This window comes from Pyrus communis, chromosome 17 (genome assembly GCF_041283825.1).
Source record: "Pyrus communis isolate YQ-2024b chromosome 17, ASM4128382v1, whole genome shotgun sequence".
Classification (NCBI taxonomy): Eukaryota; Viridiplantae; Streptophyta; class Magnoliopsida; order Rosales; family Rosaceae; genus Pyrus; species Pyrus communis.
Genome location: NC_142581.1, coordinates 22,601,657 through 22,622,627, shown reverse-complemented (window position 1 = coordinate 22,622,627; position 20,971 = coordinate 22,601,657). Strand labels below are relative to the sequence as shown.

General features: G+C 38.0%; 2 protein-coding genes across 6 annotated transcripts; both read right to left on the bottom strand.

Moving 5' to 3' along the window:
- Nucleotides 1-11,586: 11,586 nt before the first annotated feature.
- Nucleotides 11,587-15,623, bottom strand: LOC137707768 (protein KINASE OF THE OUTER CHLOROPLAST MEMBRANE 1). Of its 5 annotated transcripts, none has more exons than XM_068446685.2 (5): nt 15,472-15,623; nt 14,221-14,606; nt 13,987-14,078; nt 13,433-13,906; nt 11,587-12,821 (listed from the first exon to the last, which is right to left on the bottom strand). In XM_068446685.2, the coding sequence occupies exons 2-5, from the start codon at nt 14,596-14,598 to the stop codon at nt 11,867-11,869; spliced, it is 1,899 nt and encodes a 632-aa protein (XP_068302786.2). In that variant the 5' UTR covers nt 14,599-14,606; nt 15,472-15,623; the 3' UTR covers nt 11,587-11,866. The 5 variants fall into 5 exon arrangements, with proteins under 5 accessions (XP_068302786.2, XP_068302788.2, XP_068302787.2 ...); XM_068446687.2 differs by having other exon boundaries at nt 14,221-14,603; nt 15,472-15,580; XM_068446686.2 differs by having other exon boundaries at nt 14,221-14,620; nt 15,472-15,578.
- A 541-nt stretch (nt 15,624-16,164) lies between these two features.
- Nucleotides 16,165-19,285, bottom strand: LOC137709320 (uncharacterized). The gene is made up of 5 exons (XM_068448403.2): nt 18,686-19,285; nt 18,280-18,367; nt 18,099-18,198; nt 17,035-17,123; nt 16,165-16,776 (listed from the first exon to the last, which is right to left on the bottom strand). Exons 1-5 carry the CDS (start codon nt 18,900-18,902, stop codon nt 16,461-16,463), a joined length of 810 nt encoding a protein of 269 aa, XP_068304504.2. The 5' UTR covers nt 18,903-19,285; the 3' UTR covers nt 16,165-16,460.
- Nucleotides 19,286-20,971: the final 1,686 nt, after the last annotated feature.

The following is a 20,971-nucleotide window of genomic DNA, read 5'->3' as shown; positions in this document are numbered from 1 at the left end:
GCTTATTGACACATCCCGACCCGAAATGTCCGCTAAGACTCCGAATCGACTTGTGTTGGCCAACACCTGGAAGGTGACGAAGCCATAAAGTGTAGTGATGTGGAAAATATGAATAAATTTAAACCTAAATATAAGAGTGCGCTGTGAGCGGGAATGAACCCATTTCAGACGTGATTACAGAGCATAAGTAAAGTACATTAAGGTAAGATAAGGATTATACCATCATAGATAGCCACCTATACTGGGATATGCCAAGAATCCTCGTCGACACGAAAGATCAACTACTAAAACCTGGAGGGGCGAAAAACAGAAAACGTGAGTGGGCAAAAACAAATATTTTTAAAATCATTTCTCTTTCCAAAAATAATAACCCCTCATCGTAAAACCCGTATAATTTTTCAGAAAATAGTAATACATACGTATGTAGAAATCATGCTCAAGAGTAGTGAAAACCAAGTATATGCCATGTCAAGTATCTCAGCAATGAAATAAGTAAGATAGGTGAAATAAATCAATGTAAACTAATATGTCAACCGGAGTCATCTAACGTGACCTGTACGGCTAAGCCTATAGCTCATCAATCAATTCTTGTACACGAGTCGGAACCACCTAATGTGGTCTGTACGACAGGCTGTGTGTAATTAGATACGCTCAAGTGCTACAATCACGTGAAGGATGTGCGAAGTATTGCAAGTCACCTACGAGTCGAAACCACCTAATGTGGTCTGTACGACAGGCTGACACCTGCTTTGGATACCATTCTGTCGTGTGGTGCGAATGTGCTGACGAAGACGTCGGGCCCCTAAGGGGGGTGAATTGTAACATCTCACATCGTCCAGGGGAGTGGATCTTGTAAGCCTTATATGTATATTTCTATCTCTACCTAGCACGAGGCTTTTGAGAGTTCACTGGCTTCATGTTCTATCGAAACTCCGAAGTTAAGCGAGTTCGCGCAAGAGCAATCCCAGGATGGGTGACCCACTGGGAAGTTCTCGTGTAAGTTCCCAGAAACAAAACCGTGAGGTCGTGGTTGGGGCCCAAAGTGGACGTTTTCGTGCTAGGCGGAGTGGAGCCCGGGATGTGACACTTATGATTGGCAGGTATAGTTTTAATGTTATATTATTCTTCTTTTTTTCAAGTCCTTATATTTAGGGAACTTTAACGAAAAGCTCCAGGTACTATTCACTTTTACGAAAAATCAAAATTTTACACTAAAAAGTCAATCCTAGTACTATTCACTTTTTGTCTTTTTCGTTAAAACTCAAAGTTTTCAAGTCCTTTTCATTATTTTACTTTTTATCCTTATTTCTTTTTTCTTTTTTCTCTTTCTCATTATAATATTTCTAAATATATATATATATATATATATATATATATATATATAAGGACACTCTCTTAACCGTTGGATTGCCCTTAATAAAATTGTGTGGTTGAGATTAAATCACAGGCCACACAATTTCATTAAAATCAAATCCAATGGTTAACAGGATGTTTCCATTTTTTTTAGAAAAATAGGGATCTCTCTTGTTAAAGGATTCATATATATATAAATAGGCATTTACTTAAGTAGATGCTTGAATATTGATTAAACTTGGTCATGTGAGTTATACTTGTATATAACTTGTGCACTTTTGAATAACAATGAATGTTTGTTTTACAAAGTATTATAATATATACATATATATATGGTACAAAAATTAAGTCTCGTGAGGCAAACACCTAGGCGGGGCTATCCATCAAACGCCTCGTCCATGCCTTTTAAAACATTGGTTTTAAGTCACATAAGAGTAGTTTACTTTGTGCAGAACATGTTGATAGAAACTAGGTTCTGTAAATATGAAGAGAACCTGTTCAATGTTTGGGTTTTGTAGAGAAACTGTGCTGAATCTTTCTTTTTGGATTCGTTTGCAGCACAAGCATGGGACTACTAATGTTGTTATAGTTGTACAAGGAGAGCTTATTCTTGCAATTGATTCAAGAGTTGCCAGTTTCCTACTCGGACTTGAATCCCATGAATGGGTGAATAAAGTCCGTTGTTCCACACGTAGCAATCTATTCATGACTTTGTGCGGAGATAGATGGACAGCCATGGCTCTATATAACTTTTTAAATAGGGTATTGAATACTTTATAACCTTGTGTTTTCTTTTGAAATAGTCAGTATCTTTATTTTATTAATTCTAATTATTATTTTTTCAATTTGACCAACAGTTTCATGGCCTAACTCCCTTAACTGCCGTGATACGAGCTCGAAGTTATATTAGTGCAGCAAGGAGATCTAGTTTATTAGATCAATTACAGTGGAAACCTTGTTTGTGAGCTTTGCTGGAGGGGTATGAGAATTATGTCTTACTTTTAACTGTAAACCTAATTCTATTACATTGGTTAATGAACTTTATTTTGTGTTTGTAGTTCCTTGAAGTTTATGTTGCTACACAAGGGTTGCGAGGGTGACTACTTTTGAAGTAATTGGGTCTGATTCTCCTCACGCCTACAACATCTTGGCTCCTGGTTACAAGATGGATTTGAGCAGGGTTCAGAGCTTGCTTACCGAGCTATGATTAATACATCATTGGGAGATAGATGTACATGAGATGTTCTGAACTGCATATCAAATGGCTGCAACATTGATACATCCATTCATTTGGTATTGGATGCATACCTGACGAGATTTCTGGAGTTACGAGTTCTTAATCACAGTGCATGCGTTGTATGCACTAGTTCATTTGATCTCAAACTAGTACTCTTTATTCATATATATGTATTTAGTTTTAATATATGTATATACATGAATTAAAATGCATGCATTTCAGAGACGTCTTGTATTCCCATTGCCTCGAACTAGTGTGTGGAAATGCAGGACAACGATGTCATTTGTTTCGGATTGAGTTCGTAGACCAACGAACTGCCGTCTGCCAGTAGACTTTATATGATGGCAAGGAGTCATCTACGTCCTCAAATGTTGAGGAATGATGTGCAGTTTGGCTTGGATAAGATAACTCACTATGTTGAAGGCATACTGAAAAAAGATACGAATGGCAACTTCCATATTTAGTCCACGATGAACGATACTGAGTGCAGAAAAATTATCCCTACTAATCCTACAAATATGCATTCTGAATGGATTAAAAGGGACAGAAAAATTACCCCTACTAATCCCACAAATATGCATTTTGAATGGATTAGAAGGGACAACTCTTTTGGTATAGGGGGATCTATGAAGGAGAGGTGAGGAGTGGCTTTAATTTCATATGTTAATTTGTCAATTGAGTTTATAGTTATTTCAGTTTCTTTTTTGCCCTCTGTTTAATGGAAATTACAACTTACAACCTAACGGGAATTGAAAATCAATAGAGTAGTGTAAGTATTTAACCCTAAACGAAAGCAAGTTTTTTAAACTCCAGATTGATAATCTCTTCCCAACAAGAGTGCACCCAAATCAAAGCGGAAATTCCCAAATTGCAATGGGGTGACTGGAATTCCAATTATTTGGATTAGGAATTCCCAAATCCGAAACTTTTAACACCTAATGAGTAATCACAAACAAAAATCAAAAGCATAAATAAAAGTATGTCTGACTGGGGCACTTACGAGTAACTCGTAGTCCCCTTATCATCTGGTGTTCCACCATCGCTTAAATACACGCACAAAATTCAAAATTCAGGTATTAAATCAGACCAAATTCAGATTCCTCACAAACCCTAGTAAAACAAAATTAAAAATCGAAAGCATACCTGTCACGCCCCGATCCCGACATACGTCCAGGATCGACACGTGACGTCACCCAATTACAAGTATATCTCACATACCCCATCTCAGGAATATGGCAAATCACAATTCAAGAATCAAATTGCAAAGAAATTTTTCGTTTACCTTATGGCTGCATCTAACCTCCTCGTTAGACTGCCTACGTACCCTTAATAGGGATCAAGCCATTCGTAATTCACTATCATAAAATCAGACGTTTATTCCACTAAGTTCAAGCAGAAAAGCATAGTATTCCTCAATCATTCAATATAACCTGACAACAAGTAATTCCTGGACTCAGGCTACATAACCAATCCCCATGAAAACATGATTTCTCTCCTATCCAACATATAAATCATTATGTCTCATCATGATATCGCAATTCACAACACACATCATATTTAAGAGCCGACTAAACACAAAACCATCCTCTAGCCGCATTAATTAATTAATTTGATCAAAGTAATAACAATTATTCCCATATCTTCTAAATTCATACCTTATAAAATCATAATCGAATCATAGAAAATCTCGAAGGAGTCACTCAGACGTCCAACATCTTTTCTAACTCAATTCACAAGACTCTCAAAACCATTGACACAAATATATATATATATATATATATATATATATATATATATATATATATATATATATATAAAACTAAGGCTAAAGTGACACAATTAGGCCAAGCCTACTTCTCCAAACAATGGGATTTTAGGCCACTCCACGAAATTCAACAACCTCGGGTTCCGGACCACTCAACGGAACCAAACCAAATATGATCGCCCAAAATGTACCATGTACAACTAATTATCATCACCTCTAGAATGTATATGGTCCCCCATCGCGGATATACCAAGCAGGACCATAGGCATAAACTCATCGTGCAGGCAATGATCACCCATCGCGGATATACCAAGCAGATCACCTCTGAATACTTATGGTCCCCCCCCATCACGGATATACCAAGCAAGACCATCCATGTACCACAACTACGTGGTACAATCTCATCATCACACATTAAACATAATTATACGCATACATGCTATTGATTCCACATATCGACCAGCATCAAGTCAGATGGAGCACAACACAAGGAATTCCCTTAATTACTATTTCTACTAAAAATCTAATAAAGTACCTAACTCATCTCCTGACTTCCATCTCCATCTCATGCTAGGCAATAGTGTCAAGTTCAAATAGGTATTTAGTTGACAAGCATATCCAAATAATTATCAAACAATATTTAGCTCCCATAATTGTCATAACATTCATCATAATTATCATTCACATTATTAAAAAGTCAATTAAACACATATATATCACAAACATCAATAATACACAAGCCAAATCATAGTTAATTAGCATAGGTCTATGGCTAAATATATAAAATTCACATTTCAATAGAAATCATAATTATAAGACCAATTCATATTCACAAATGATACCAATATAAAAATTTAAGATAATAATCATATTTCATATATTCAAGTCGTTATCTAACCAATATAGGCCCACTAGATTTTCACCAGTAATTCCCTAAAGTCCGTAAACCATATCTACAATAGCATACTAAAATTTGGTGTCAATTCAATGGTAAGATCGTCAATTGTTAGAATATTCAAGTGGCGGACCTTATCGAAAATATACTCAATCAATAGCATTTCATAAATCGAATGTTACATATCGGAAAATTCAACTTTTTCCAAAAATTCTCAAATTTTACAAGAATGAAGATCTCAACAAGTAGAGTAAACTTTATACCTGCGGCCAAAGCCAATTTGGCTGGAAAACACTTCAAACTGGCCACAAACCAAAACCTTAAGGTGGGTGTTCTTCAATTCGACTTCCTCGGTGTTCCAACGCCCCTACAACCTGTTGGGTCAAGTTCCTAGGTCCAAGGGAAGTTGATTAAGGGTGATGGTGAATGGTGATACTCTCCGGAACGACAATTCGTTGTCAAGAACCCTCGGTTTCTCCTGTGGAGTTCTACCCAAATTAGGCCTTAAAACCCTTGATTTTTGGTGGAGATGGAAGATGGAAGGTGATGGAAGGTGATGGAAGATGTAGCAGGTGTGGGATGGTTGAAGATTACCTGAAAATATGGTGGAAGATGGCTGAGTTTGGACCGGCTGAAGATGTGGTGTTGTGGTGCCCAGTTAGCCGAATGGAAACAAATCCCCCTATCTAATTTTTGCCTACTTCCATTTATAATGGCCGGTCCTTTCATCCCAAAAATTGTTTGGGCCTTTTTACCCCTAAGTGGAAATTAAAATAATTCCCACAATCTATAGTTTCACAACTTCAAACGTCCGTAACTATACCGTTATAATTCGGACTTGCCAACAGCTTTCGCCCCATGCGCTCGTGGCTTCAAGACTTATTCGAAAACGTTACTTGTGACCTCAAAAGGTCAACGAGTAAATAATAATTTTCCAAACTTCACTCTTCATAACTAGTTTAATTGAAATCTAATTTTCAATAAACTAATATAAATTCTCAAAAAATAATATAAAATCTTAATAATACAAATACCTCCGGAAATGAGATTTCACAATACCAGCCATCTGAGCATTAATAATGGACTCATGGACAATACTGACGTGGTCCTCTCCGAAATCGAATTCTTCCTCGTCAATAGCATCGTAATCTGGCAAGTAGGGCAAGTAGGCGTCAAGATCATCGTAATCTTGAAAGTTGCGGTCGTCCAATGGGGGCAGGTCACCTTGGTTGGTTCCTGCTTCCTAGTTGCCGAGAGCAATGTTCATCCCAAGAGAGGGCAGGGGACCATGGGTGGTTAGCTTCATGGGTTCAAGTTTCTTCCATACAAGGCCCGTTCTTGGTTCCTGGATCATGATCGCGGGGAAGGGGGAAAGAGATGGCAGCGGTTTGGTTTAGGGTTTAGTCTTTGGTGGCGGAAAAGATGGGCACAGAAAGGAGAGGAGAGGAGAGAGAGCGCAAAGTGGATTTGTAAAACAAAACAAAAACTGAATAAAATAAGGCCTTTTATATTAGAACTTCACATAATGTTGAAGGCTAAATAACCAAAATGGTCCCTGAGATTTGCATAACACATTATTTTGGTCCCTGAGATTGAAAATCAATAGTCATGAGATTGTCCACCATCCATCATTTTGGTCCTTTCATTAAAAACTCTATTAAGTGTCCTAGGGCTTTTGGCCAGAAGTTTAGGCAATTTTCAAAGCTTCGTAACTCAATCGTTTCTTAACCAAATTCGACCTATAATATATCAAAATGAAGATAGGAAATTGTAGAACAAGATTATATCATTTGGAAGCCCAATGGTTACTTGGAGATGAACATAAAATAGCCTCAAAGTTGAATGGTCCGCTAAAAAAGTGGAAAACTCGGCGGAAACTGGGTAAACTTTAAACATTCATAACTTCTTCAATACTCAACAAAATCGAGTGATTCAAAAACAAAAATCATACTTCTCAACGAGAAAAAGAGAATGGTAACTTCTTTATGGCTAAATCGTCATGTTTTGGCCAGAAAAACGGCTCGAAAGTTGTTAATTCATTTTCAAGTTAGCCACTTTTGAGCCGTTTTCCGACCAAATCACGACGAGTTAGCCGTCGAGAAAGGTAACTTTCTCTTCGTATCGTCGAGAAGTATGATTTTTGTTTGTGAATCACTCTATTTCGTTGAGTATTAAAAAAGTTATGAACGTTTAAAATTTACCTAGTTTGCAGCGAGTTTTCTAGTTTTTTCGTGGACCAGTCAACTTTGAGGCTAATTTCCGGCCATCTCCAGCAACCATTGGGCTTCCAAATAGGTATAATCATGTTCAACACTTTTTTATCTTCATTTTGATATATTATGGGTCAAATTTGGTTAAGAAACAATTGAGTTACGAAACTTTGAAAATTGCCTAAACTTTCAGCCAAGAGTTCCGAGACACTTAACGGAGTTTTTAACGGAATGACCAAAATGATGGATGGTGGACAATCTCAGGGACCATACACTTAACGGAGTTTTTAACGGAATGGCCAAAATGATGGATGGTAGACAATCTTAGTGTGACATCCCACATCGTCCAGGGGAGTGATCCTTAAATGTATATTCTCATCCCTACCTAGCGCGAGACCTTTTGGGAGCTCACTGGCTTCAGGTTCTATGGGAACTCCGAAGTTAAGCGAGAAGGGGGCTAGAGCAATCCCATGATGGGTGACCCACTGGGAAGTTGCTCGTGAGTTCCCAAAAACAAAACTGTGAGGGAATGGTAAGTCTAAAGTGGACAATATCGTGCTACGGTGGTGGAGCGGGTCCGGGAAGTGATCCGCCTCGGGTCGGGATGTGACAATTTGGTATCAGAGCCTAACCCTAGTCGTGAGTGTTCCGACGAGGACGTCGGGCCCCTAAGGGGGGTGGATTGTGACATCCCACATCGCCCAGGGGAGTGATCCTTAAATGTATATTCTCATCCCTACCTAGCGCGAGGCCTTTTGGGAGCTCACTGGCTTCGGGTTCTATGGGAACTCCGAAGTTAAGCGAGAAGGGGGCTAGAGCAATCCCATGATGGGTGACCCACTGGGAAGTTGCTCGTGAGTTCCCAAAAACAAAACCGTGAGGGAATGGTAAGCCCAAAGCGGACAATATCATGCTACGGTGGTGGAGCGGGTCCGGGAAGTGATCCGCCTCGGGTCGGGATGTGACACTCAGGGACCATTTCTATTGATTTTCAATCTCAGGGACCAAAGTGATGTGTTATGCAAATTTCAAGGACTATTTTGGCTATTTAGCCTAATGTTGAATCTATATTAAATTTTAATATTAAATGACTTATGTATCCTACTATGCAACCACAATTTTAACCTTATTAGGTATTAAAAAAAAAAAAAAAAAACCAAATCACTTTTAACGTATTATTTATTTTCTTTAACTATCAAAACTCATTTCATCCTCTATTGTTGAACAAAACTCTAACCAATGAAACTACAAACACGTTGATAGAAAAAGAATGGAACACGAAATCGATGTTCGGAAGCTTTACATGACGTAGGACTTCATATTTTTCATTCTTTTAGTGATTTCATTGACATCAATAATTATTTTAGCCTACTTTTGCTGGATTATTTAAGCTTCTCCGTTCTTATTCATCAAATCCCAGTTGCTTTATTGATTAAATCCCAATCGCCATTTCTTGTTAAAATTAAAAGCTTTATTGAATAAAGCATAAGAACAACAAAGCATAAGACTAACGGCCCTCTTTACTAATTAAAGTATAAGACTAATATTGATCTTGAGTTGTAGATTCTTAGCCAATCATAATTTTTCATATGAAAAATGCCTACAAATTCGTAAGAGCATTTGGTTTCATTACACAGGCTAAATATTGCTTCGTAAGATACTAAAGCAAAGCACAACTTAAGAGTTCACATGTATCAGTATTCCAATGAAAATCAATAGGCTACACAAGCAAGCCCTTGCCAGAACAATAGAGTAGAATGGAAAAAACAAAATTATAAGACGTTTAATTTCTAAGATGATAGAGCGTGATTCGAATGGTGAAGCAGTAAACTCGAGTCACAATTCAATGAGCCAACTAAGCCGTTTAAAAATGAACGAAAAACAATTGGGTAGAACGAAAAACAAAATCATAAGACATTTAAAAAGGAGTGCTATAAGATTTGAAAAGTGTGGGGTGTATAGAAAAGGTGGGATGTATGTGGAAAATGTAATGTGTATGTTGAAGATGTGAGGTGTGAGGGTAATATAGGGTAATATAGGGAAGTATATGAAGTGTATTAAGATAATTTTTAATTAAAAAATCAAATGTAGGGTGTATTAAGTATGTGGGGTTTATTCAACAATATGTGGGGTGATAATATAATAAGCCTAAAAAAATAAAGGTGGTGTTGTGGCCTTATAATTAAGATGAAATTGTAGCAGTAGTCCATCAACTTTAACCTAATTAGAGTAATAATTCATCAACTAAAAATTCATGACCATTAGTCTCTTAACTCCGTAAAACATGCATCTATGGTCATTTTTTTCAATTCCGTTAGAAATTTCGTCAAATTGAGTCGCATTCCATGCACACGAGGCTGAATAGAAGGGCAAATATGGAAAACCAAATGAGAGAAATTGTAGCAATGATCCCTCAAACTTAACTCAACTAGAGAAGTGGTCCCTCAATTTTAACTCAATTGAAGCAATAGTCCCTCAATTTTAGCCCAATTGTAGTAATGGACCTTCCAACATAACTCATTTTGACGAAATTCTGACAGAGTTAACGTAAAAGACTACAGGTGCACGTTTTGATGAGTTAAGGAACCAATGATCATGGATTTTTAGTTGAGGGAATATTGCTACAATTTTTGCTATAATTAATTGAGGAGAGGGAGATGGTGCACAGCAGAGGGGAGAAAGAGAGGTGGACAATAGCCAATAGGCTTGAGGAATTGTGTGTGTTATTCACCAGTGCCCTTAATTTATAGTATTGCCTTTCAAGTAATACAATCCTAGAGGAAAAAAAATCTTCTAGTATCCTAAATACATTCTAATAATGATTTACATAATCACACAACAGTTAAAAGTATATTCATAACAGTCCCCCTTGAGTGTGTAAATACTAAAATGGATGGCGCATCAGATCTTCAAGAAAATGTAGAAACAGTTGATGAAGTCGTCTCGTCAAGTCGGCACAAGTAGCAAACGAAAGTTTCAAAACAAACGGAAGAATGTATGGTGACACACCCTGACACTAATAACACAAGTAATGAGCCCAAGATGTGATGACCACCACTAAATTGACCATATGACCTTATCGAAAGACATCACAAGCCAACTTGACAATGAAAACCATAGTAAGATAATTACAAAGTGAGTGAATTTGAAAACAGAACCTTCATTATTAATAAAATAGAAGCCGCTACAAAGTTGCCTAATCCACCTGCCTACTTTGAGACACATGTTCGAGGATTAAACCCTATTATTATCATATCACATCAGAGCAGTTAGAAGTTTCACACAACAGTAAACATATAAAATGTCAATGCTTTACATAATTGAAAGTATGATTATGCGATTATTACAAACTAAAATAAACTGTAGTAAATGAATCATCACCCAAAGTCCAAAAGATAAATGTCTCACTACCACACCCACTCGTCAACTCTGGGGTTCTCCTTATTCTCGTTACGTCTTGAGGGGTCGAAAAACAAAACATGAGTGGATCAAAGTTTATCTAGTTAAAATCATTCGAATACATTAACCCCCCTTTGAAATCACATATACAAGTAAAAACTACATACATATAATACTACAATAATAGTAGTCAAGTTCACATCACATCGCTCGTCATATCAAAGAAAGTTATATGAGTCAAAATATACAATGTAATCCAAACATATAGCAAGCAGGTGAAGCAGCATTTACCTGATCAATGATTAGCGTCTACTGGAAAACTAAGTACCTGCAAATAACGTAAGACCATAGCTAGCTGTGATGTGTATGATGACCATGTGGTGAAAATAAATCACCAATGGTCTCGAGATATCAATATAATTTTAAGTCTCCTCAAAGAAAAACAGTAATATTCATGCGCATCCAGATGTAATAATTTGAAAACATTTAGTTTTGAAGGGAACCACTCTCAGGTAAGCAGAAAGCCCTTCCTTGATAGGCTCCTTAGCCTTATTCATTTCATTCAAGCTATGAAAAGTAATTTAAAAAACATAAAAGCATAATTACCCTTTTGCGCATCGACCAAACTTGTTAGATCTGAACTTGTTGCGAGCCGATTTCTAACCGCCACCTCGTTGATTTGTACGGAAAGAGCAGGAAAAAAAGAAACAGGAGCCGCAGAGAGAGGTGACTGGAAGAGTGAAGCACCACCCATTTTACAATTGTACATATAATAATATAATTTCCACAGAAATATTTACATTGCAAGCAGAGTAGCAACTGCAGATTTATATACACACACACATATATCATCAGTTTCTAATTACACAGATTATTTTTGTTTTCGGCCTAACCAGATTCGGACCATCCATTTTCGCTGGCGCTAGGTACATTTGGCCTCGTTTCATACTTCATTTCTTGACCGGATAGGTATAGCAAACGTACCACGGCCACATGACACCGGTAAACTACCTAGCGCCTGCAGTAGGAACGCTTTCTTTAAAAAGAATATTCGCAACTGTTGGAGGAATCCAACCTGCACCGCCACCACTCTGACCATCTTGGTTATTCCCATCCTTCCGTGTTGATCTTCGACCCTTCAGCTTTGCACCTACATTCTGTCCAACAAATAAGCTCACCTTCATGGCTGTAAATAGGCCAAACGCAATTGCAAGAGGCCTCACTGCCCAGTGAAAATCCTCGATGTGTTGATATTTTCCGACCACTCCAGGACATGTATCAAAGGACACTAGTTCTACTTCAGCTGGATCCGCCAAGAAGCTATTAGATTCATCTCCGAGTACAAATCTTCCGGGAAACCTCACAACCAGACAGCCATTCGAAAGGACTTGTGAGATCCTTCCAGACGCCCATGCTCCTCCATTCTTACGAGGCCACTCAAATCTAGGAGAGAACACACTAGCCTTCAGCCTCACAAAGTCTCCGACAAAATATGAATCTGTCATTTGAAGGTCGGATGACTTCCCTCTCCATAGAGTCTCTAACCCAATAAATCCAACTGCAACACTACCATCACGCTGTATCGAATGAAGAACTCCAACAGGAGAGTGCCTCCTGCCTTCACCCTTCAAGCGCACCCAATCACCCACTGCTAAGCCAGATGTGACTCTCTCCACTGTTGACACCAGCACTCTTACAGGGTTGCGCACTCCGGGGATCTTCACCAGGGCAAAACCTTCTCTATTGGAATCAGTCTCCAGACCAGCGACAGTTCCTTCAGGGATATCCATAGCTTGAGGCTTGCGTGCATTTAGGGGCTTTCTTGAGCGAACTATATCTCCAACCTGAAGATGATCTTTTGAGAGATACCATGTAGTATAACCACCGCTATTATGTTTTCCAGCAACTGTACTGCTCCCTAAACCAAGCCACTCGCCTTCACTTTGAACATCATTCTGTGAGCTGCACGTTCAATTGCAAATAATCAGCACAGAACAATATTTTGTTCAACAAAAAAAAAAAAGCATAGGACGATAAAAGAAAAGGCAGGATGATCAAAATGCTGAATTCTCATTTTGGGTACAGAAAAGGCCAACAAGGAATCAAAGGTAAAAATCTGATTAAGCACCACCTTGAACCAGAAACAGTAATTAATAGGGCATGAAAAAGAAGTCTGTAATGCAACAGCTCCTTAGGGTTCTGTTCATTAAAAATGGATTCAAGGTTTGTAGTGTGTAACAAAAATAAAATACAACGATGGGTTCCGCAGAAATCTGAAGCAGCAGCAACTTCTTGACAGCAACAAAAGAATGTAACTGGTATCAATGGGTTCACTGATAGCTCACTGGTAGAAGTAGCAGTAAACCCCATGGATGAAGCTCAAGACAAGGGAAAATTTCAGGCTGGGGTTATACGATGTATAAGAAGACTGTAGGTTTTGGCATGGCTACAAGGCTGGAAACTTAGGCTGTGCACAGTCGACTACACAGGGAAAGTAGTTTTTGTATCTCCAGGTTGTATGTTGACAAGAAAAGGTTTGTAAAGTGAGATCAGTAGATAAGGAGAGTGGATACCTTTCAAAAGCATGTATTATATCATCCATTGAAGGCCGATTGCGGAAGTCATACTCAAAGCAACCACTTATAACATTCTCAACTGCAGGAGGCAAGCCGCTTGGAACAGGTGGTTTTTCTTGCTTTATCACAACTGAATGATATATCTCTTCAATTGACCTCCCAAACCATGGTTGAACGCCAGTCAACATCTCCACAAAGCAACATCCAAAACCCCAGGCATCCGTTTCTAAGGATACAGGGCCCCTCACTTCTGGTTCCCACTGTTCGGGAGCCATGTAGTTTGGGGTTCCAAGTCTGAGAGCCATATCTGAATTAGACAATGAAATCCCAAGAAGTAGATACGGAATCCCAAAATCTCCAAGGACCGCCTGGTCATGTTCATCTAAAAGGAAGTTGGAAGGTTTCAGGTTTAGCACCAGAATCCCAAGTGAGTGCAAGTCTAAAATTCCTTTCGCCAACTCAATCCCATACCTGTAAACATTAGCATTATTGGGTCAGTAACAACACTTTTATGCATCACGAAGGAAGATATATGTTCCCAATAACATAACCTTAAAACATCAGAAAGTTGAAGCTTTCCGCCCTTCATCCGAGCAATTCGATCACCAATTGATCCCTCATAAAATTTCATAGCAATGCAGACCTACCACAGCATTAGAATGAGCACTAATCAAGATATATCCATACTAGAGTTATGCGAGGTAAATAAACAGGATAATCAACACAAACGAGTATTTTCAAAATCAAAACAACAAATAATTCAAAATTATTTTCCAGGCAGTCACCTTCCCATCAATAACTGAGATGCCGTGAAGCCAACAAAGGCCATAGACTCTGCGGAACTTGAAAAATAACCTTTCAACCTTATGCACAAACTTCTCAGTGTCTTCCTCCTTCAAGGGGTGCAGCATCTTAACAGCTACCTCATGATACTCATCATAATCATCTGCAGACTGATGATGAGTTGCTAACCAAACATCACCAAAGGGGCCTCGCCCAATTCGGTATTTGAAGTTCAACGAATCAGGGCTGATCCATGGATTAGTAGGAGTAAGCGTTGGCGTGAGTGTAGCCACTACAGTTCTTAGGTGGTCCGGATCTCCCTCAAAGAGCTCATACTCAAAAGAGACTGCCGGCTTTGCTTTTCCCATTTGCTCATCCATTTTCCCTGCTATAAATATATATCTCAAAAAACAAGCTCAAGTCAATAATTCGCGCATCCCTAATACGTCTATATCGAAGAACAGGGTCAAGGCCCTAACTACAGAAAGAGAAAGTAACAATAACGAGTTGGGAATTTTCACAAGGGCTTTTGGCAGTAGCAAGAATCGATATTCCTTTAACATAATTCGTGATTCCTGCGAAGCCTTTAATTGGAACTTCATAATCACTAGGTCAAAAATCAATTGGAGACAACTGAACAAAAAGTTACTACAACAGGCACGATCATACGAGCTAGACAAATGGACAGGTAATTAGATGATGCAATGAACTAGCTCTACGTCTAGCGGTACTTCTCTTCCCAATATTGGAATGGAAGGGATCCCAAGTTCGAATCCCCTCCCGTTGATACAAATTTGCCGATCAAGGGGTTAGAATTAACCCCAATACACATCAAAGGTCATAATTTCAGCAGTTTAGCTTTCAACCAACTTACTTCCTAAATCAAATTAATCACAATTATCATGAAAAAATCAAATTAAATTCGCTAATTATTCACAATTCAAGTGGGATTGCAACGAATTAGATTCAAAACTCATCCAAAATTCATATCACTCGGTTCTGATACAAATAGAAAACAGTAAATCTTTACAGCTATGCATCCACGCAACACATCAAAAATGGAAATATATATTAAAAAATCACCAGGATTAACCACGATTATTGTATAAAGTATAAATACTGTTTTCATATGTCTTCTGTTGTTTAATTCAACAAAGCTAGTGAGAGTAAAAGCGAATAAACAGTTTATTTTCCTTCTTATTTTCCCAAATTTTCTCGGCAACCAAACACGTACAGAAAAACACAAAACTTACTGATTGGGGAGAGAGACTCTGTGACGTCCCACAACGACACTCTACTTTTTTTTATAAAAGGAAAAAATTAAATTAGATTTTCTGATAATGTGCAATCAGTTGAAGAGGATGCAGCAGAAGAAAACAAAATTGGAATCGTTACGAGAGTGGATACGGTATCTTCGGTGCGGCCTGCCTAATCTTTTGCCACGTCATCAAAATTTCAGAAGTGAAAGCTGTCTATCGAGACACGTGGCTCGAAAGCAGCGTGCCTCGCGTTAGAATCTGGATCAATTATCCAAAATCGTGGACCACCCGATAGGTTGAAGAAGATTTTAATTGTCGGGCTCACAAATTTTGGTGACTGGTTTCGGATCGTTGAGAGTCTCACATCGGTCGGAAATTGACGTTTTATTTTTAGTAAGGAAATGATTTAGGGTTGATAACTACTTTTGAACGATTGAAAAAGGTTTTAGAGAATTTTTTTTTGAATTTCAAAAGCATTATACGTGTTTTTTGATAAAAGTGCATGTTATGTACTTCTTACTCGAAGCACTTCAAGTGCAGAATTAACTTACATTTTTATTATGGTTTGGTTCCAAAAATATTTTATCTAAAACATTTTTCAGTTGTTTAAAAACACTTGTCAAACAAGTTCATATAATATAACCGGTATCAATTCATTGATGATAAGTAGGAAATTATGTGCATCGGTTACGAAGAAATTCGAGTATGAATTCTTACTCATAATTGAGTAACCAAATATTTGGTTCGAGCACATCCCCTTTTTGTGGCGAGTGTTTAATCTGTCAAATACCTTATTTACATGTTTTGTTCGAGTAGCGTTCCGTATGAAAGGCGTGTTGAGAGACGTACAACGGAGGAGTCAAAATATATCGAGAGAACCCAACTACCATTTACAATAAACTTAGTGCTGAACTTGTGGAACATCTTGAGGCCTTAGCATGCAACAGCTTCACAACACACAAAATGTGACTCAACAAGGCATTCTACATCGGCTTCCTAAGGAAAGTAGGCTGAATTTCGATGGACGATTCCTGCCTTTGGATCCCTTTTTTGAATCCCCCAATGACCTTCGAGTACGAGAGCCACCCTTTCAAGAAGTGAACTGCCTTGAATTCGGGCACCGGCCCTGCCTCCAGATCTTCTACATTGGGATAGTAATTGGAGTTGTCCTCCTGTACTGCTGCATTGCTGCCATTAACCTCCACTCCACAAGTTTCTTCGTCCTCGTGCACGAATTCAGGCTCATGACCTGCCTCCAGATGATCTTTATTGGGATAGTAACTTGGCCCGTATGTCAACCTGAAGTCAATATCCAAGCTTAAGTTCCCTATCTCAGTTAAATATGCATGAATCAACTATAAAGAAATGGAAAGTACGAGAACTATATGCCGAATGTTCTCTTCCTATTTTAGTTTCACCGTTTCCCTCAGAAGCTTCCAACTTTAGGTAAACAGTTAATAACCCATAAGGCACAGGTAAATAGGCTTACTGCAGTGCAGCTTTGAGCCTGACTTCCTACCCAATTAAATCGCAAGGAAAAGTATGAACGATTCTTACATAGGTTGCTGTTTGTATGGAACACTCTCATTCTTCGACCCTTTTTTCAATGGTGAGTTGCTGATGGACATATGCCTAATGAATTCAAGCTGCATGCGCCAGAAATAAACATCAGGAATTTGCTGGCAATAACATGACAGAATGACCTAAAAAATACGAATATATGCACTCATGGAGCTTCTATATCAGCTGTCAGGAAAAGCAAGAAACACAGCAACGGCAGTCTAATACTTGAATACGGAAGCCCCACTTGTACAAAAATTGCCTATATTCTTGCAAGAGATTTCAGATAACCAAACTGAGCAAGGCAACAACAGAAATCCTAATCACTTCCAGAAATACAATATAGTGAAGACTAATGATGAAACTAAAAAAGATTAGCCAGATTGAAGGCTGTTATAGAAATTCTAATGAGGATGAGGGAGACGAGACGACAATTTGGGGGTTCATTAAACATAAATGAAATCAGTTGGCTAAGGTGAAATAATTTCACTACAGCGTGATAATAAGTTAACAAATTTGGACGGTATGCACAAAAATAGCGACACTAAACATTTCTCTTCATTCAATGAGAGCATAAACAGATGAAATATAAAAGAGCTGGACTGTAAACCAAACATACAACATGTATCCTACGGGCTTTTCACCTAATGCCGCCACATAAAATTAACTCCCATGCCTGCTTAAATCATTGTAATTCATTTAGAAGCATAAATTCAAATTAATCTCCTGTACAGCATGTCAACATGCATCCCAATCCCATTTAAGGGTTCTTTTATTTCATATTATACATAACTAAAGTTCCACAGAAAAACCAAGTTAAAGATGGAATGGTATACAAGTCGCTCATTATATGTGTTCCAACTTAATTCCACCGTATATGTTCAGATAAATATGTTAGACACAACTGTTTCTCGCAACGTTGAGAGTTGGGTTTCGGAATTTGAACAAAAGGGAGCTGCCATACTATCCATTTCGATGAGTGATAAGTTTTTGTAAAATCAAAGCACAGGAAAAACAGAGATACTACAAATTTGATACTTGAAGGGAAAAGAGACACATACTTGATCACCGTCCTTAATTCCGAAATTCCGAATGTACGCCCTGTCATTAATCAACTTCTGACCAACATGACACAAGCAGAAATGCCCCCAAACCAGTGACCTGAGTGCACAAAATCAAACAATCTTAAATTAAAACACAAGTTTTTCATTTATGTCAATTTTGCAAGGCAAAGGGATGTACCATGGAATCTTGTCTTGGGAGGGACCAAAGAAATCTTCTACTGCTTGTTTGAGCTCTGCTATTGTGGCAGTCCTCCCAACCTGAATTTCTGCACAATTCAAATTCACTACTGAATTTTACATGGGACCCCAATAATTTTGATAAAATTAAATTTTACAGAAACAGAAAAATTAGGAAAAAAAGCCATTTAGCCTAGTAATTTTAGCATATGATCAGATTCTAAAAAGCAGTACCATTATAACCAAACTAGCTTTCCAAAAAAGCAGATTTTCTATAATTTCATATAAAGGCATTTTCTAACCAGGATAGCTTTTCCAAAAGCACAATTATTCACCAATTCGAAAAGCAGAACCTAAAGAGAAAGTCAAAACGAAAAATGGAGGTAAATTTGAAGTGAATTAATTACCGAAAACAGAGCCGTCGAGCTTGAGAACGGAGAGCTTGAGGAGCGGAAGCTGAACGAGCTTCTTGTACGAGCTGTGGCGGGAGGAAATCCGCATGCCATTTTCGCGAAGGTCGTCGTTTCGCTTGAGCGTTGCCAAACACCGCCTCTCGATCAGATTCAAAACCCTCATCGTTATACTAGTACCAGTGCCACCACTACCATTTTTCCTTCGCATCATTACAACTATATATACATATATATGATCAAATACTTTAAATTTGAGCTCACAGCTGCCGTTTGCAAAGTTTAAAAGCCTGATCAGAACCAAATTTCAAAAAAAATTCAAAAAAAATTATGGAAAATTCGGAATCGATCACAGTAGAAAGTTGAAATTCAAATCGTGCTGTCTGCTACATAAATTGAATGCACTGTGGCTAATGGTTTGTTGGGGTTTAGAGTGATGAGTGAGAGTTGCAGAGAAGAAAGAGGAAGACGGAGAGACCGTTATGGGATTTTGGGGAGAGGGATTGGTTTCGGGTGTGGCATGGCAGCGCGTGTCTTTTGAGAAAGTGTGTAGGGGGTGGACTCCCAACCGACCAACGCCAACGGTTCGATTTTCCCTCTCTTTATGGTGGATCTTCTATTTTTATTCCTTTTTTATTTTTGTTTTATTTGGGATCAGATTGTACTTTTGTTTGTTTGTTCACAACAACTTGTATTCAAACGAGTTTTTTTTACTTTATTTTAATATCACAACTCGTAACGAAAGGTTTTATAATCGAATCACGTAGTTGGCAAGTTTTGATGCCAATGTAGTATGGTTAATTAAATAGAATGGTTGAATTAATGTTCATGAATCATAACATATATTCAAATGAATCGAAAAATTAAGTGTTATTTATAACCTTTTATCGGCTTAGCAAGCAAGAGATAAACGGACTCAGACCGATAATATTCCATGCATGGTAAGCTACCGCCTTTCGGTCTTCATACTTACCATAAAGGCCAACAATCGACAATAACTCTTCCCGAACACAACTTACAAATGAGAATATTTAAAATAAATAAAAAAGTCTGATGGGGGTGAAAAATGGGGTTGATAGAGAGATAAGTTGCATAAATTTTATCTTTATTCGAGAAGTGATATCAAAAGGCTAAAATTACACCACAATTAGGGTTTGGGATTCTTTCACAATTAGGGGGTGTCTTCATGAGATTTAGGTTATGGCCGTCGATCTTCCCCATCATTTTACACTCCCTCAAAAGCTAATCATCTTTTATCTTAAATTTTGATTTTCGTATATATACACGCATATATCTTAACTCGAAAGTTCCAACCAAATATTTTATGGCTCCTCCCCTGAAAATTATGAAACAACAGCTCAACAACAATGCGAAAATAGTGGCAAACTCCTTAATATATATCATCTAACAATAATATTGCACCGTGTTTGCCTATTTGAGAATTAATTCAAAAAAGCTGGCAAGACTCTCTCTGTCAGCTCAACAGAATTAGGTTTAACCATGATAAAAATGGTTAATTAAGGGATTAGCACTGGTAATTCTCCATGCATACACATTAATTTATATGTTAACAGAATTAACCAACTCTCTTCTCTTTCATTATCTCAACAGAAGTAACCTCCCTCCTACGCACAGAAACAAGAAGAAATAAAAGAAGAAAAAGGAAAATGGTTTGGATCCCTCCTGGCCTCTACAGGACTCAGATAGAGCGAAACACAGATTTCCGTTGTCGGTTTTGTCAGTTTTTATCTGAGTTTTTGCGGAGCGAAGAGATGGATTCTTGACGATTGCGATATCTGCAGCTAATTGGTTTCAGTTTTTGTTTTGTTGAAGTTTGTTATTGGGAAGTGCTTGAGAGAGGAGAGAGGAGGATGGGGATGAGAGCATCGAGAAGGGAAGGTTCACAGATGAGAGAGGTGGCAGTGACATTGGCAATAGACAGGGATAAGGCAAGTGAGTATGCAATCAAATGGATTGCTGATCATCTTTTTACCAAGCCTGGACAACCTCTCACTTTGCTCCATGTTCATGTTCATGTTAAACAACCTTCATCTCCCCTAACTTCCACCCAAAGTAAGCACCATACCAACTCTCTCTCTCTCTCTCTCTCTCTCTCTCTCAAGAATGAATGAATGGTGTATGTGGATGGTTTAGAAGTACTTTTAAAATGACTAAAAACGTTTTTGGTAATATTAATCTTGAGTTCTAAAAACACTTTAAGTGTTTTTCCATAATCCACTTGAATTTTTATTAAGAATTGGTTTTAAAAACATTTTCAATAAA

What these genes read in the sequence shown, in the direction of transcription:
- LOC137707768 (XM_068446682.2), bottom strand. Translation starts at nt 15,347, where the DNA reads ATGAAAACAGTATTTATACTTTATACAATAATCGTGGTTAATCCTG. An exon ending in TCTCAGTTATTGATGGGAAG is followed by an intron (nt 14,079 to 14,220) that starts GTGACTGCCTGG and finishes ATGCTGTGGTAG; the next exon opens with GTCTGCATTGCTATGAAATT. An exon ending in ATAATACATGCTTTTGAAAG is followed by an intron (nt 12,822 to 13,432) that starts GTATCCACTCTC and finishes TTGAACGTGCAG; the next exon opens with CTCACAGAATGATGTTCAAA.
- LOC137709320 (XM_068448403.2), bottom strand. Translation starts at nt 18,902, where the DNA reads ATGATGCGAAGGAAAAATGGTAGTGGTGGCACTGGTACTAGTATAACG. An exon ending in TCCCAAGACAAGATTCCATG is followed by an intron (nt 18,199 to 18,279) that starts GTACATCCCTTT and finishes TTGTGCACTCAG; the next exon opens with GTCACTGGTTTGGGGGCATT. An exon ending in GAATTAAGGACGGTGATCAA is followed by an intron (nt 17,124 to 18,098) that starts GTATGTGTCTCT and finishes TGGCGCATGCAG; the next exon opens with CTTGAATTCATTAGGCATAT.